General features: G+C 42.7%; 1 protein-coding gene across 1 annotated transcript in view; it reads right to left on the bottom strand.

The window, feature by feature from the left end:
- The window catches only part of SDCCAG8 (SHH signaling and ciliogenesis regulator SDCCAG8), a 166,113-nt gene that overhangs the window by 16,601 nt on the left and 132,449 nt on the right, over positions 1-17,063 (bottom strand). The window contains exon 15 of the mRNA XM_054972158.1: positions 8,402-8,510. Coding sequence (XP_054828133.1) covers positions 8,402-8,510 — 109 coding nt within the window. The remainder of the gene's footprint in view (positions 1-8,401; positions 8,511-17,063) is intronic.

Here is a 17,063-nt window from a genome sequence, read left to right as displayed (position 1 = left end):
CCAAAAACCTGCAGTGGGGGTTCATCTACCCGTCCACCTCACCCACCTCTGCTCCCCATATTATTTGTCAAAAAGAAAAGTAGGGAACTCAGGTTATGCAATGATTACTTGGCCCTGAATAAAATCACTGTCCAAGACAGGTACCCACTTCCCTTATCGCTGACCTTCTAGAGCAATTGAAGGGAGCCCAGATCTATACCAAACTCGACCTTCGGGGGGCATATAACTTGATGCGCATCTGGAAAGGCGATGAGTGGAAGACAGCTTTTAGTACTTGATATGGACTGTATGAGTACCTTGTGATGCTGTTCGGGCTGACCAATGCACCAGCTGTGTTTCAGGGGTTCATGAACGACATTTTTCGTGACCTCCTGGATCAGTTTGTCACAATTTATTTGGATGACATCTTGATTTATTCTCGGGATCCTGCAGACCACCCACAGCATGTGCGAACCGTGCTCCAGCGATGACCACAACATGGTCTGTTTGCCAAGTTGAAAAAAAGTGTGCCTTCTACCATAGGGCGATGGAGTTCCTTGGCCATGTAATCTCACCCCGAGGGATTCGGATGGACCCCAGAAAAGTTGAGGCCGTACAGACTTGGCAATCCCCCCGCTCCTGAAAAGATGTGCAGCATTTTCTGGGCTTTGCCAATTATTATCGCCAGTTTATCCCAGGATTCATGGAGACCACTGTTCCACTGATGCAGCTACTATGACCCTGGGTGCCATTCCAGTGGACTCCTGGAGCAGATCAAGCATTCCAAGCCCTGAAGGTCTGCTTTACGGCTGAACCGGTCTTGTGATACCCAGACCCCCAGTTACCATTAATTGTGGAGGCGGACGTTTCTAGCACTGCGATTGGGGCCATACTTTCCCAGCGAGAGACCTCCTCAAGCCCTCTGCGACCCTGTGCCTATTACTCCCACCAGCTCACCCCAGCGGAGAAAAACTACACCATCTGGGAGTGGGAGTTACTTGCCCTCAAGGCGGCCTTTGAAGTTTGGCGGCACCACCTTGAGGGAGCGTGACACCTGGTCCAGGTACTCACTGACTACCAAAATCTGGAGCACCTCCAGACAGCTCGTCGCCTGAACCAGAGGCAGATCCGGTGGTCCTTATTCTTTTCCCGGTTCAACTTTAAAATCACCTACATGCCCAGCTCCCAGAATAAACAAGTTGATGTCCTCTCGAGAAAGCCAGAGTATGCTTCACTGGTTGGAGAAGAACAGTCCCTGACTGCCATATTACCTCTAGAAACTTTTGCAGCCATCCAACCTGCCCTGGGACTCTCCACCAGAATTCACATGCAACAGTTGAAGGACTCGTTCACCCAGAAGCAGCTCCAGGACCTCCACGCTTCTCCACATCCAAATGCAGCCGGATTTGTGGAAGAACACGGCCTGCTCACCCATTGGGCTGGATTTATGTTCCCCCGGGTCCGTTGCACACTGAGGTACTACAACTGGCACACACCTGGTTTATCGGCCCATTCACCATCACGGACCAGATCAACCCTGTAACCTTTCGACTGCACTTGCCTCCTACACTCCCAATTCACCCAATCTTCCACCAATCTCTCCTGGTCCCTGCCTCGCCCCCGGACCCACAGACACCCAAGCCACTTCCTCCCCCGCTGGTGCTTGTTGATGGGCAGGAAGAATATGAAGTCGCCCAGATCCTGGACTCCCGCCGCCGCCGGGGACAGCTGCAGTATCTGGTCAACTGGAAGGGTTATGGCCCAGAAGACTGATCCTGGGAGCCTGCCAGCAACCTCCATGCCCCAGACAACGCCCGCCAGTTCCACAGGACCTACCCCCAGAAACCTGGTCCGTGGAATGGAGTGGGCCTGAGAGGGGGGGATGGTGTCATGGCCCAGTCTGGGCTCAGTGAGAGCAAGGACTTCTCAGGAGGAGAGGGGCTTTGTGTAGCCAGCCAGGACTCCTCAGGAGAAGAGGAGCTCCATGTAGCTGGCCCTGACTCAGCAGAGGCCGGTAATCAGGAGCTGCAGCTGCAGGATAATCGGAGCTTACAGCCAGCAGCTGAGGCAGAGCCACCACTACCCTCCAGCCCCAGCACCACAGGGGAAACTCAGACAGGGACTTCCACAGGGGAAGCTCAGTCAGGGACTGCCAACACCACAGGGGAAGCCCAGCTAGGGGCTTCCACCCCCTCAGGTTTGCCTATGCCTAAAGAGCGCTGCAGACAAAGGCTGAGGCTGGAGCTGCAGGAGAGATGGCGCAGTGCTTGTCTCCTGAACTGATGCCAGCTGCTGGAAAGCGATGATGAGTAGCAGTAGGATGGAGCCCCAGCAGCTGGCTGTGACCCATGCCTGGCTCTAAAAACTGAGCTGAGGGAACTGCCAGGCGTGGAAGCAAAGTGTCAAACTACCTGCAACCACGCCGTGTACCTTGCTCGTGCCTGCCTTTGGAACTGACACTATTGGCAACTGACCTTGGACTGTACCTGACCTGGCTCTTGGACTCTGGACTCACTCCTGGCATTTAATCCATGCTCTGACCACAGTTTGGACTTGGCTTTCGACTCCTGAACTCCCTTTGGGTTTTGTGTTGGTGCTTGGACTTGAACCACCCTGCTTGGGCTGGCCCAGCCCATGACAGCTTCCTACAGGGGAAAAATCCAAGGTTTTATCCAGGACGCAGGAAGCCTTACCCAACACACAACAGCAACCAATGACTAAAGGCCTCCTAATGCAAAGAGAACAACAAAGCCCAACAGAATCAAAGTCAAACCAGAGAATCCTAGCATCCAACCCTAGCAAGCCAGTATTACCACAGCAGCAGCCAGACCTGGAAATGCCATACAGCAAGCAAGAAACACAGACACAGACATACAGTAATGCTACCTCACACCCCCATCCTTTTGTTGCCTGGGAAGCCTGCAATGGGAGGAAAAGAAACTGCTGCAATCTTTAAAACAAGATGCCTGGACAGTTATTTTTGGGTATATATTCAGTATTCCTGAGCTGAATTGCACACCTCTAGTCACCACTCACCAAGTCTCAGATGACAGGGGCACCCAAAGCAGGGCACCTGAAAAGGACCACAGTGAACAAGGAAGTCCATGTGGGAGAAGGTGGTCCTTACGGTATGATGGCCCTAAGCTGTATAGGGCTTTAAAGGGTCAATATTAGTCCCTTGAATTGAGCCCAGAAGCAAATCAGAGCCAGAGCAGATGGAACAAGACCAGAGTAATATGGTCCCTGTGACCCGTTCCAGTAAACATTCTGATGGCAGCATTTTTTACCAACTGTAGCTTCCAGAGAGTCTTCAGGGGCAGCCCCCCATAAAGCACATTGCAGTAATCTAATTTAGATGTTACCAGAGCATGTACTACAGAGGCATGATCTTTTATGTCCAGGAAAGGCTGCAGCTGATTTACCAGCTGAATATATACAGGTGGATATGTGATGACAAAATTGTTGTATCACAAAAAATATTCTTTCCACATCATTATAGAGTCCAATTTTCATTCCTCGTTTCAAGGGAAGCACAACCTACACACGCATTTCAAACACTTCATCAGAGTGGCATTCCACAAATCACTATTTAACAAAATTAATTAATTCTTACATTCACATAAAATTAAATATACATGAAATTAATACACATAATTTACAATAACTCACCCTGCATGCTAAGAACTTGCAATTACAATGCTTGCTTGTAAATTTGCCTGAGCTCACTAGCTTCACTTCTCCTTTCAAGCAGCACAGTCAGTAATGACTAAAATCTACATATCCTTTCACCTTCTCTTCCAGTTAAATGTTTCCCCAGATCTATACTACATTAGTCTTAAAGCCATAGCACCCTTAGAAAAAGGGTGTGTAATATAATTCCTTGTTAGGCCCATAAGATGCATCTGTTTTAAATTCATAAATAAATTGTGTTTCTTTACATTGATAACTCCTTTTTAATGTCCTTTATATTGTAAGGATGGGGATTACACCTATAGAAAAAAATCTTAGATCCACATAGTTAAGTAACTTACTAGACAAAATTGCATGCAAGTCATGCTACTGGAAATTCCATGTTACAATGGATTCATACTGCTGTTAACAGAACAGCCTGTGACAGCCAATGATTAATACAAATTTGTTCTAATTTTGAATACTGGAGCAAAAAAACCTGGCAAATTGCAGAACTCTATTAGTTCAGCAACAAGCTTAGGACCCTAGATTTCCCTTACAAGTTTGATTGTATTCTAGGCATAGCATCAGAAGCAGTACCCCTGGAGCCATTTTGGCTGACCAAACATAGCATCAGGAAGTCACTGTTAAATCAGAGCCACAAAAGAGCTGCAATATCCGGCAAATTGATTCAACGTTTAGTATATATACAAAGGCGGCTTATAGCCAGTTTTGTTGCTTCAACTTTTGGAAAGTAGAATACAAATTCAACCTAGATGTTCTATTTCTAGACTGTTTTCTACTTTTTAGAGAATCAACCACTTTAGTGTATTAAACTTAAATATGAGGCATATTTTATTAATTTAATATAATTGAGATCAGGACAATTCCTCAAAGGAATGTCATAGCAATGACTTGATTTTTCATAAAATTTCTGTTTTGTATTCTGATCCTTTAGCATAGGCAAATATTTTACTCCTGGTGTTTGAATGTAATGTCTGCAGTCTTCCAATACAGCTTCAACTGAACATGCAGAAAAACTGTTCAACCGGGTGTGTGTTCTTTACTTCAATTAAACTCACACAGTTGGATGCCTACTGTTGCCAAAATGGTAATATAATTTATCCATTATAGTCAAACAGTAAAACTACACTAAAAGTCATTTAACAATATTTATAACACCATAAAATATAGTGTTAAAATATATGGACTGCAATATGTACCAAAATTATAAAATTTGTTTCTCATCATCAGTGATTAAAAACAGGATCATTTCTCTAGCTTCAATACACACAACCCTGGTGACAGATTAGAATTCAAATCTTAATGATCAATTTACAATTAACAAGATAGAAGTGAAACAAATTAAACTAACCATTATATATAACGAGACCCAATGGACTCCCATTGTTGCCCTTAATTACATAACACAAATCACAAATACACAATGGACAGCGTCAAGCATCAATCCACAAGCCTCAAACTCTGGCACAATCCAAAAAAGGGTAAGTAAAATTATACAGAGAACACCAAAGGACCGTATTTTTACATTTGCATGTGTACACAGTGTCCTTTGTGCAGCTTGAGGGGAGTAAATTCTGCACTTCCAAGATCTTCCCATATATGTAGGAAAATTTTCACTCCTGACACTTTTTAAAAATTATTATTATAGATGCCACACACTGATTCTGTCTGAAGATGCAGCCATATTAATATATTATTTAAAGTTACTTCTAGATGTCCATAGTGTAATGCATCCTAAATATTTTGGCATAATCCATACAAGATATTTTATGTATGTTTAATACTTATTTTACACTTCTGGCTACCTTACTGGAAAGCCAGAATGCAATGCACATTTAATTTATGGAGCTCAAACAGAAGAACTTGTGGAAACTTTATTTGAAAAATAAGAGTATTATAAAATAATTAAATAGTCATGCAGCTACTCTTGGGCATATTCTAAATCCCAGGTGCTCACAGCTGTTCTGTACAGTTCATATTAAGTCTTCTGTCAACGTCAATATTATTCTGTACAGCAAAAATAGGTGCAAACCTGTCCAACACTACAGAATGAATTCAATGAAAAGGACTGCAAATCATTAACATCATAGTTGTCAGCAATTAAATTCATTCATGCTCTTTATCAATTATGCAACCAGAGAGTAGACTGATCACTAGAGCATATATATAATAAAAGTTTTAGCTACTTCAAATGCAGAAGTTTGTTGGCTTTTCTGGAAAGTTATTTAAGAAAAAAAGCCTTTTGTTTGACAACTGTGAATAGCTAAATATTTAAACAATGACAATACAACAGATAACACCATTTCATTTCGATGACTGAGTTTGAGGAGAGTTTGCAGAATATAGCTCATTCCCTTAAGCAAGCAAGAACACTGATATGCCTACACTGGCTTCTCCCTTATTCACACGCAGGTCACTGATTCTATAACAGCAGAAATTTCCAATTTTTCAAGAAAATGTCCACAGAGAAAGCATTGCAGTACAGTAGTCTAGTTTTGATGTGACAAAAACATCAGAGTAAGTGTTTCGCGTCAGATAAAAAAAGATTAGGTGGATTTGGTGGAAGGAGCCCTTAGCTTCTGCTACAACCTGGGATTTCAGGAGCAATTCCAAGACTGTCAAGCTAAGTAACAGGAGATGACCAAACACATATATTATATGAATTTATATCTGACACTCAAAGGAATCCAGCCATACTACTTGAATTTCTTGCTCCCTATTTAAAATCTGTGTATGTAAGAACTAGTACATCTTAGCCTTACAAAGGTGTAACAATAAAATGCTAAATGCATTAACATTCCTGTAAAAGTATTATAATAAAATAGAATTTTAAAAATCTGAGCAGATCATAACAACCCTGAAGTCTCAGATTCACAGTTCCATATAATGGAGGACTATTAATTGTAGTAATGGGGCTTAAGCACTACCATACAAGGACTGCATGTCTGCTTTTTAAGCAGGTACAGGTGTCTGATTTAGAGATGGGCACGAACAGAAATGCGAACTAAAAAAAGCCACAAACAGCCCAATCTGCTATTCGCGAACAAGCTGTTCGTGAGGCCCCATTCTAAACGAACAGGTGGTCGTTGCAAGCCTCGTTTGTTGCTGTTCATCAAGCCAGACAGTCTGGTACCTGCAATCAATTCCCTTGGCAACTCAGGCAGGGATTGTCTGAACTCTGTCTGAACTCCTGCTGTTGCCCTGGAAACTCCAATCTAAGCCCAATTTAGCTTGATAGGCAGGTCTTCCTTCCAAGTGTGGACTGGCGCTCCAAATTTATTACAAGAGGAAAAGACCAGGGGGAAGGGGGCTCCCAGCTCTGGCTTTCAGGGAGAGACAGCTGCTGTTAGAGAGACAGGGGGAGTGCATTGGAGCTTGAATTTTCTTTGTGTGTGGTGGGATAGGGATCTACCCCTTCAAGTTCCAGGGCTGCTGCCAGGCTCCGGGGCCAAGCTATTATTTATTATTGGTATATTTCCTGCTGCCTGCTCAGGTAGGGTTTCTGGGAGTGGTGTGGTAGGGATCTACCCCTTCAAGTTCCAGGGCTGCTGCCAGGCTCTGGGTCCAAGCTATTCTTTATTATTGGTACATTTCCTGCTGCCTGCTCAGGTAGGGTTTCTGGGAGTTGTGCAGTAGAGATCTTGATGGCTGGAGGAGAGCCTGCTGGCCCCCACGAACAATGAACAACGAACATGTTCATGACAGGATCATGTTCGTCAGTGTTTGTTGTTCATTGTTCGTGGATGGCAACGAACAACGAACACTCTGTTCTTTTTTTTCTGTTCGTGCCCATGTCTAATCTGATTCTTGAAAGGGATGAAGGGTTTTTTATTACACACACTCAGAAGGATATCAGCAATCAGCAGGACAGGTGGATGTGCCATTGGCATGCTAACCCTATACTTGTATAGAGTGGGCACGTCATAAATGTATTTAAACAGAGTGAGGGAACAATGATGCTGTGGTTAGAAAACAATGGGTTCATAAAGCTAATATCCTATACTTGTAACATTTATTTTTATTACAACTCTGTTCTCTTGCACTCAAATTATTACTCCTTTCTCAATTAAAAATGAGATGTTTCATGCTTATATGGCACTTTTGTGCCTGTACTGATGGCACACATCAGACTAGACAGATGACGGTGGTAGTGGTCACTGACACATGCTCAGAATTTAATTTCTTTAACTCCAACTAAGACATGACTTAGATTTGGAAAACAGTGGGGAGGGTGGGAAAGGGTTACCCCAGTGCCACGCTTTTGATCTTATTTGTAGCTCCGTGGTTGCTTTTCATCAAAAATTAAAAATGTCTATAGATCCACTCACAGAACTTAAATGTTCTGCTTATTTGGATCTTAAGAAGCTGATTCATGGTTTATTGAACCACAGATCTTTCATTTCTACATGGTTAGCTTATAATGGTAAACAATAATAAGTGAGCTGCTGTAGCATAGTAGTTAAGTGTTTGGGCTGTGAATCTGCACTCTGTTGATTCAAATCCCATTACTGCCATAAGCTCAGTAAGTGACCCTGCACAAGTCACTCCTCTCATCCCCAACTCCTCAGATGTATTGTGTGGATAACAGTAACATTACCTTTGTTCACTGCTCTGAGTGGGTCACTAGTCTGTCTAGAAGAGTGGTATATAAGCACAGTTGTTGTGGTGGTTGTTAATAAACCTTAAATAGCTTCACATATGAAGGCAACTGCAAGTTAAAAATACATACCTGTATTTTCCTGTGATATACTCAAGCTTCTTTGCCAGCATACAACATTCTTCTTTTAATTTTGATATGAATGTATTCTGGGAGCTCAGCAATGAATCCATTTCATTAACTAAGAAACAAATAAAAAAAAATCTGTTTCTAGATGTAATGGGAAAAAATACGATACAAGAGGACACTTTAGAGGAACTTTTCATAGTTTTCTTCTAAAACGTTATTTTCCATTCTTAATTTTAAAAAATGGAACACAACTTTTCTCTGAAATAAATCATTAAAATATGGGGGAAATCCTACCAAACTATTACGAAAAGCATGTTAAAGCTTCTTTCTCAGCATTATGTTCTGATTTATCAGTGGCTGTCTGCATGAGGGAAGCTCCCCGAACAGAAAATAAAGGCCCCTGGCTCTTCTCACTAATGGCAAGAGTCATCAATCTCCACTACAAGAGGCATATGCTATGGGATAACAAACATTTGCTTATAACAGAAATAACATAACATGCAATTTGCTGTCTAGCATTTCCCTTGCCATTTAAAAGCTGAGAGCTGCTTCAAACACAACAAAATTTCTATATGGAAAATTTTCAGTGGGTAGCTGTGTAGGTTTGTAGTCGAATAGTAAGATCTGGGTTCAACAGCACTTTAAAAAACAACTTGATTTCCAAGGTATGGGCTTTCAAATGACAAAGCTTCCTTTGTCAGATCAGTTCTGACAAAGTTCTGACATCATTTCTGATTAAGGAAGCTTTGAGTCTTGAAAGCTCATACACTGGAAATCTAGTTGGTCTTCAAGGTGCTATTGGACCTGGATCTTGCTACATGGAAAGTGCATCTTTAGGAAATATCACATAGATCATCATGCACCAAGTTTTTTTGTCATGTTTGAAGCAGTCTTAAATATAATGTTTTAATTGACAGTACACTGAAAATTAGCATTGTGGCTCTACATGTATCTAATCAGCAGCTGTTCAGCACATGTGTTTATGTTATGGTCTGTTACTACATCCTACCCAAGAGGAAAAGTGCATGCAGTGGTTAGAGTATCAGACTAAGGCTGCTGAAACACAGTTTCAAATCCCTCACAAACCATGAAGGTCAGCTTGGGCCAGTCATTATATTTCAGTCTAATTTAGTTCACAGGGATGTTAATGAGAATAAAATAGAAGTGGGAAAAACAATTTGTGGGGCCCAAAACTCCTTGGGGGAAACGGGTGGTAGACACTTTCCTGTTCAAAAGACAGATTATGTAGTTTTTTAAAAAAGTGAATAAGTAGTATCTGACAGTTTCAGTGACACTAACACAACACATCATAAGTTGTATCCAAGAAACCATGAGAGGAATTCTATTCACCATATAGACGTTTCCCATTTCCCCCACGTATTGCAGCACCATGTAGCCCCTTAAATACTGCCCCAAGGTTCAACAAATCCCTAGTAACAGCACTGAACATGATATGGAGATCTGCAGTGCAAGAGGAGAACTGGAAAAATATCCACTCCCAGTGAAAGTAACCTTCCACCAGCAGAAACAAGTTTGGGATGCAACTCCATTTTTTTGTTTCTTAAATTTTTGCTTTATGGTTCTTGACCACAGAGTCTCTCCCTGAACCACTAGCTGATCTAGTAAACATGTCAAATATCTGGTCTAGAGAAAATTTTCTATTAGGTACTACCATCTGATGTTATCCCATGAGTCAGGTGTATACAATGAGTATATCACAGAAAATACTGAAAATGACCAAAACATCAGCTTAGGCGAATGGAAAGAAATCCCTAAGACAAAGTGGTGGTGTAGAAAAATAATATGCAAACATGTAATCACATGACTAGTCTATGGAAAAATGCAAATATCTCTATTTTCCCTTGATAGAATTGAGATTTCCACTTGACCTTCTCATTCTTCTGCAGCTATTACTTCAATGTACTGAAAAACAAAGCAAGCCCTGGGAAATGAAGACAACACGCAGTGTTTTATAACATATGAAAAAAAAGAAAGGAACATAAGAACAGTTATTTTTTTTGAGGGGGAGATAATTTATACTTTAGTATCAATATGAAATTTATCATCAATACAGATACAATGTAATACTGTGTATAGATTAGAGATGGGCATGAATTGAAATACAAACCAAAGTTCGTGACAAACTGGGCTGGTTTGTGATTTGTGAACCAGCGGTTCATCAGAGCCTATTTCTGATGAACTGTCACAAACTTTAAACCGGTTCCTTTGGTTTGTTTTTCGGTTCATCACTGCAGACAGCCTGGTGTCAATCAGTTTCCTAGGCAATAGGGGACAGACTTCCTGCAGACCTTCAGCTGACCTGGAAGTTGTCTTCCGCTGGCCTGGAAGTGACCTTCTGCTGACCCGGAAGTGATAATTTGCTGACCTGGATGTGACATTTTCACGAACCAAACAAACTGGTTTGCAAACAGGGGCAGATTCGTGAAATGCGATGAACCACGAACCACACGGTTCATTTTCCCCCCGGTTCGTGCCCATCTCTAGTATAGATATACAATGTAATTTTCCAGTGAATGTATCAGTGCCCACAGCTTCTCAAAACAATACCAATAGCTTGTATTTTCCACCTTTAACTGTCTGTAACTTTCTACTCGCTAACTCAGATCAGAAATCCCAAGTACACGATGCGCTGCTATCACCACATATCTTTTCACATATAACACTGTGTGTAATCTACAGTGCGTTCAATGAAGCAGCAGATACAATTTCAGCCCCTTCATGTGAAGGGAGATTAAATCTTTTTGTACAATGAGACTTACTTTTCCATTCTTGTTACTCTTATTAGGCATATCAATGGACACCAAGTACCATACCCCAATGCAAGCAAATTAAGCAAAACCTTACAGATAAGAAACGGTAAATGACAACTTGTTTTAAATGTCTATGCCAAGCCACAGCTGCTTATACACAGATGTGTTGTATGGAATGCCACAAATAGTCCTTTTCCACTAGTATACTTACATAGAATGAAATCATAAAGCAAATAATTGTATTCATTTTTAGAAAAGATGGGTTTGCTAAGATTGATCTCAGTGCTGCATAATTCAAACAGGATGCCATCTGAATTTGAGATCACTCCCCATTCAATATTGAGCCACCAACAAAAGAAAAGCCATTCATGATGCAAAATAAGGCAAAATAAGACTATAAATAAAGGTGCTAACTCATTCTGATAAACATCCATGAACGGGTAAGGATCACATGTAAAACTCTGTTTATTGCTTCAGTATAGCATAACTGGCCACTCCATTGCATGGTTGTAACTAACAATCAGTGCTTGTCAAAGGAAGTTTACCTGACACCATTCCAGGACTAATGGAGGTGAGCAAAGAAGAGTCACCTGGGCTCAGGAGCACATGGTCTGCAGCTGCTAGAGGAGGTAAGGGCTTTTTGCCTTTCTTGGCTGTGGTGGGTTAAGCTGAGAAGCTAAGGGTGGTCCTCTCTAGCTTTGGGGCTTTTTGTGTGTAGTTTTGTGTTGATTTGAGTGTAGTTTTGAGGCTGAGTGTGTTTGGGCTTGATTGTGTTTGAGGGTGAGTGTGTTTGTAAGGCTGCTGGGGGTTGCTGGAGTACAAGCCACACACCCCCTTTGTGCTCACCTCCTGTGCTTAGCAGGAAGTGACCTTTTGCATTGAAAAGGCAACTGCTGGGCAGGGGCGCGAGCCTTTGGCGCGAGCCGAAGGGCGAGAGCTAAAGGGCTCTTGGCCTGTGGCTCTTAGCCGGGGGATCATAGCCGTTTTCTTTCCTCTTAGTGTGTTATTCCTAAAACAGAATAATGAAGTCAGAATGCCAGCAGGGGGTTGGGGGCTTTCCAGTGTATTGCACTGAGTGTCACATGTATGACTATCTGCCTTCTGGTCAGAAGTCCTGGATGTGTGCTCGCTGCAAGGAGCTCCTGGTTCTCAGGGAACGAGTACGTACCCTTGAGGCCAAGGTGGCTGACCTGGAGAAGCGGAGACAGTTAGATAGGCACGAGGACAAGATTCTCAGGGACAGGACAGATGTGTCCCACTCTAAAAATGGCAGCGTTCTTGTTGTCAAGGAGAATGAGGATCTTGTGGAATCAGGGCACCGTATTGAGGATAAGGGGAACATGCCCTCAGAAGGGACCTCTTCTTCAGTTGGTGAGCAGGTTTCCTTTCGCATCAAGGAACCATCCCTGGGTGGGGTGGGAGGGAGGCTCTTGGTAGTTGGTGATTCGATCCTTAGACAAGTAGATAGCTGGGTGGCACAACCGCGTTCTGACCGTATGGTGACTTGCCTGCCTGGTGCGAAGGTAGCGGACATTACGCGTGTTATAGATAGGCTGGTAGATAGTGCTGGGGAAGAGTCAGCGGTCGTGGTCCATGTTGGAACCAACGATGTTGGGAAATGCAGTCGTGAGGTCTTGGAACAAAAATTTAGGCTGTTAGGCAGGAGACTCAAGGCCAGGACCTCCAAGGTAGCCTTCTCAGAAGTGCTACCTGTTCCACGCGCAGGGCCAGAGAGACAAACGCAGATCAGGAGTCTCAATGCGTGGATGAGACGATGGTGTAGGGAGGAAGGGTTCAAGTTTGTTAGGCACTGGGATTCTTTTTGGGACAAGCGGGAGCTGTACAAGAGAGACGGTCTCCACTTGTCCCGAGAAGGAACCCGGCTGCTGGCACTTAAAATCAAAAAGGTGGCAGAGCAGTTTTTAAACTAAATGCTAGGGGAAAGCCGACAAGAGATAAAGTGTCTCTGGTTCAGGATGGTTCATCTCAGAGAGATGAAGGGCTAGGTATAACACTTCTACAGGGAGATAGATTAGAGTTGTCAACTGAGATGGAGACAAACAGTGCAGATGACCTAACTACGTCTCGAGGCAAAGTGTGCCGGGGAAGTTACAGGTGTTTATATACAAATGCTAGAAGTGTCCGAGGTAAAATTGGGGAGCTGGGATGTTTAGTGTTGGGCGAATCCATAGACATTGTGGGCATATCAGAAACTTGGTGGGATGAGGAAAATCAGTGGGACACGGTGATTCCTGGATATAAATTATATCGGAAGGATAGGGAGGGAAGGGTTGGTGGTGGGGTGGCTCTATATGTCAGAGAAGGTATACATTCCAGTAAGATTGAGAAGGTAACTGAATTAGATTCGCTTCTGGAAATGCTATGGGTTGAAATTACGGGCCCAAATGGAAACTTAACTGTGGGAGTTTGTTATCGCCCTCCAGATCAGAAAATAGAGGAGGATTATAAAATGATGACAGGATTAAAGATGGCTGCTAAACAAAAAAACTGTGTTGTAATGGGTGATTTTAACTACCCACACATTGACTGGGCCAATGGGTGTTCGAATCGGGGGAGAGAAAGTGAGTTTCTAGACTGTCTCAATGACTGTGCTATGGAACAGATGGTTACAGAACCTACTAGGGGAGAGGTGATCCTGGATTTGGTCCTCAGTAATGCTGAAGACCTGGTGAGAGATGTAAATGTGATTGCACCACTTGGGAACAGTGACCATAATGTTATTGAGTACAACATATGTATAAATAGGAAATTGCCAAATAAGACCAACACAGCCATGTTTAACTTCAAAAGGGGTAACTTTTCTGAGATGAGGGGGTACGTGAAGAAGAAACTGAAAGGGAAAGTAAAAAAGGTCAAAACACTTGGGGAATCTTGGAGACTATTTAAAACTACAATCCTGGAAGCTCAAATTAAATATATACCGCTGGTTAGGAAAGGCACAAATAGGTTTAGGAAAAGGCCAGCATGGTTAACAAGCAATGTAATAGAAGCTGTAAAAGGTAAAAAGGATTCTTTTAGGCAGTGGAAAACTAGTCGGAGTGAGGTTGATAAAAAGGAGCATAAGCTGTGGCAAAAAAAGTGCAAGTCTGTGATCAGACAGGCAAAAAGGGAATATGAGGAGCATATTGCAAAGAACATAAAGAAAAACAATAAACAATTCTTTAAATAGATTAGAAGTAGGAAACCAGCTAGGGAGGCCGTGGGGCCCTTGGATGACCAAGGCGTAAAAGGATTACTAAAGGGTGATAGGGAAATGGCCGAGAAGCTGAATGCGTTCTTTGCTTCTGTCTTCACTGTGGAAGATAAGAAGTGCATGCCCACTCCGGAAGCACTGACTTTGGGAGGGGTTTTGAAAGACCTGAGTCACATTGAGGTGACGAGAGAGGAGGTTATGCGACTGCTAGATAATTTAAAAACTGATAAATCACCGGGCCCAGATGGCATACATCCAAGAGTTCTGAAAGAACTCAAGTGTGAACTTGTAGATCTCCTCACAAAAATATGTAATCTGTCATTAAACTCTGCATCTGTTCCTGAGGACTGGAAGGTAGCTAATGTTGTCCCCATCTTTAAAAAAGGTTCCAGGGGAGATCCGGGAAATTACAGGCCAGTCAGCCTGACGTCAATACCGGGTAAGTTGGTGGAAACTATTATCAAAAATAAAATTAGTGGGCACATTGATGACCAAAAGCTGATGAGGAAAACTCAGCATGGGTTCTGTAAGGGAAGATCTTGTCTCACCAATCTGTTAGAGTTCTTTGAGGGAGTGAACAAACAAGTGGACAAGGGAGACCCGATAGATATTGTTTATCTTGACTTCCAGAAAGCTTTTGACAAAGTTCCTCATCAAAGGCTCCTAAGTAAGCTCAGTAGCTATGGGATAAAGGGCCAAGTCCTCTTGTGGATCGAAAACTGGCTAATTAATAGGAAACAGAGAGTGAGCATAAACGGGCACTTCTCACAGTGGAGGGTGGTGAGCAGTGGGGTGCCACAGGGGTCGGTATTGGGTCCAATGCTTTTTAACTTGTTTATTAATGATTTGGAATTGGGATTAAGCAGTGAAGTGGCTAAATTTGCAGATGACACGAAATTGTTCAGGGTGGTGAAAGCCAGAGAGGATTGTGAGGCACTCCAAAGGGATCTGTCGAGGCTAGAAGAGTGGGCATCCATGTGGCAAATGAGGTTCAATGTAGCCAAGTGCAAAGTAATGCACATTGGAACCAAAAATCCAAAATATAAATACAAGTTGATGGGGTCTGAACTGGCAGAGACTGACCAAGAGAGAGATCTTGGAGTCATGATAGATAACTCACTAAAAACGTCAGCACAGTGTGCGACTGCCATAAAAAAAGCTAATGCTATGCTAGGGGTTATTAGGAAAGGGATTGAAAACAAATCAGCCGGTATCATAATGCCTCTGTATAAATCGATGGTGAGGCCTCATTTGGAGTACTGTGTACAGTTCTGGTCGCCACACCTTAAAAAAGATATCATAGCACTGGAAAAAGTACAGAGAAGGGCAACTAAAATGATTAAAGGGTTGGAACACTTTCCCTATGAGGAAAGATTGAGGCGCTTGGGGCTCTTTAGCCTGGAGAAAAGACGACTGAGGGGAGACATGATAGAGGTTTACAAGATAATGCACGGGTTAGAGAAGGTCGAGAAAGATGTGTTTTTCTCCCTTTCTCACAATACAAGAACTCGTGGGCACTCTATGAAATTATTGAGCAGTCGGGTTAGAACAGATAGAAGAAAATACTACTTTACACAAAGGGTGATAAACACATGGAATTCGTTGCCACAGGAGGTGGTGGCAGCTACAAGCATTGCCAGCTTCAAGAGGGGACTGGACAAATATATGGAGCAGAGGTCCATCAGTGGCTATTAGCCACAGGAGATAGATGGTATTCTCTTTGTGGGGAGGTGGTGCTCTGTTGTCTTGGTGCTGGAAGGAAGGCAGTGGGAGGGCTTCTGGTGTCCTGGCCTCACTGACAGTCCTTTAGATGGCACTGGATTTCTAGCCACTGTGTGTGACAGAATGTTGGACTGGATGGGCCACTGGCCTGAGCCAACATGGCTTTGCTTATGTTCTTATGTTCTTAAGAGACGAGCATAGTCACATTAGTGAATATCCTCACCACCATGCCTAATGGCAACTAACCGAAGCTCACTCCACAGTTGCTCTGATTATATGATTAGAAAAGTGTAAGTACACAAGAGCAAGAAAGGAAAAATGGTGATGGAATATACTAGAAAAAAACCCCAAGCTTTAAATTTCAAAAGAAGCACTCACACAAACCAAGTATTTGGGTATACCAAATCAAATTAGAATCCTGAATAAAATCGTGATACAGAATACATTAATGCCATATAAAACTGAACATATTCTGTTTTATCTCTCAAATGCAGCTCAGACAGTTTAAAATTGGCTGGCTGCTTCTCCATGCTGTTTTTTTTTTCAGGGGGAGGGAGGGAATGGCCAATGATGTGCATTGGGAAGATAGCTTTTTTCTGGCTGTGTTAGTTTAAAGACAAGAGTTGATTGCTTTGCTATTTGCCAGTGTTTCTTTATATATTATTAAGAGGGGTTTTGGGGGAGGAGGGAGTTGCTTAAGCAGTTCCTTGCATTTTATTTACTTGTTGCTTCTTGTGGGGGGATTCCTTTTTTTCTGTTTCTTTACTTGTTACAGTAAAGGGACCTTGCTACAGTACCTTGCTACAGTGTCCCTTACACTGTCCCTTGCTACCGGTATCCCAATCGCAAGTGGGCCTTACAAGGCTTCTAAAACAATTCATCCTCCATTGTAAAAATAATTTACTGAAAGTCAATTATGACTAAACTAAGATAGTTTTTAGTAAAAGGCCCTATTTAC

This window comes from Eublepharis macularius, chromosome 1, assembly GCF_028583425.1.
Source record: "Eublepharis macularius isolate TG4126 chromosome 1, MPM_Emac_v1.0, whole genome shotgun sequence".
Classification (NCBI taxonomy): Eukaryota; Metazoa; Chordata; class Lepidosauria; order Squamata; family Eublepharidae; genus Eublepharis; species Eublepharis macularius.
The sequence above is the reverse complement of the archived record's forward strand: the minus strand, read 5'-3'. Positions and strand labels throughout refer to the sequence as shown.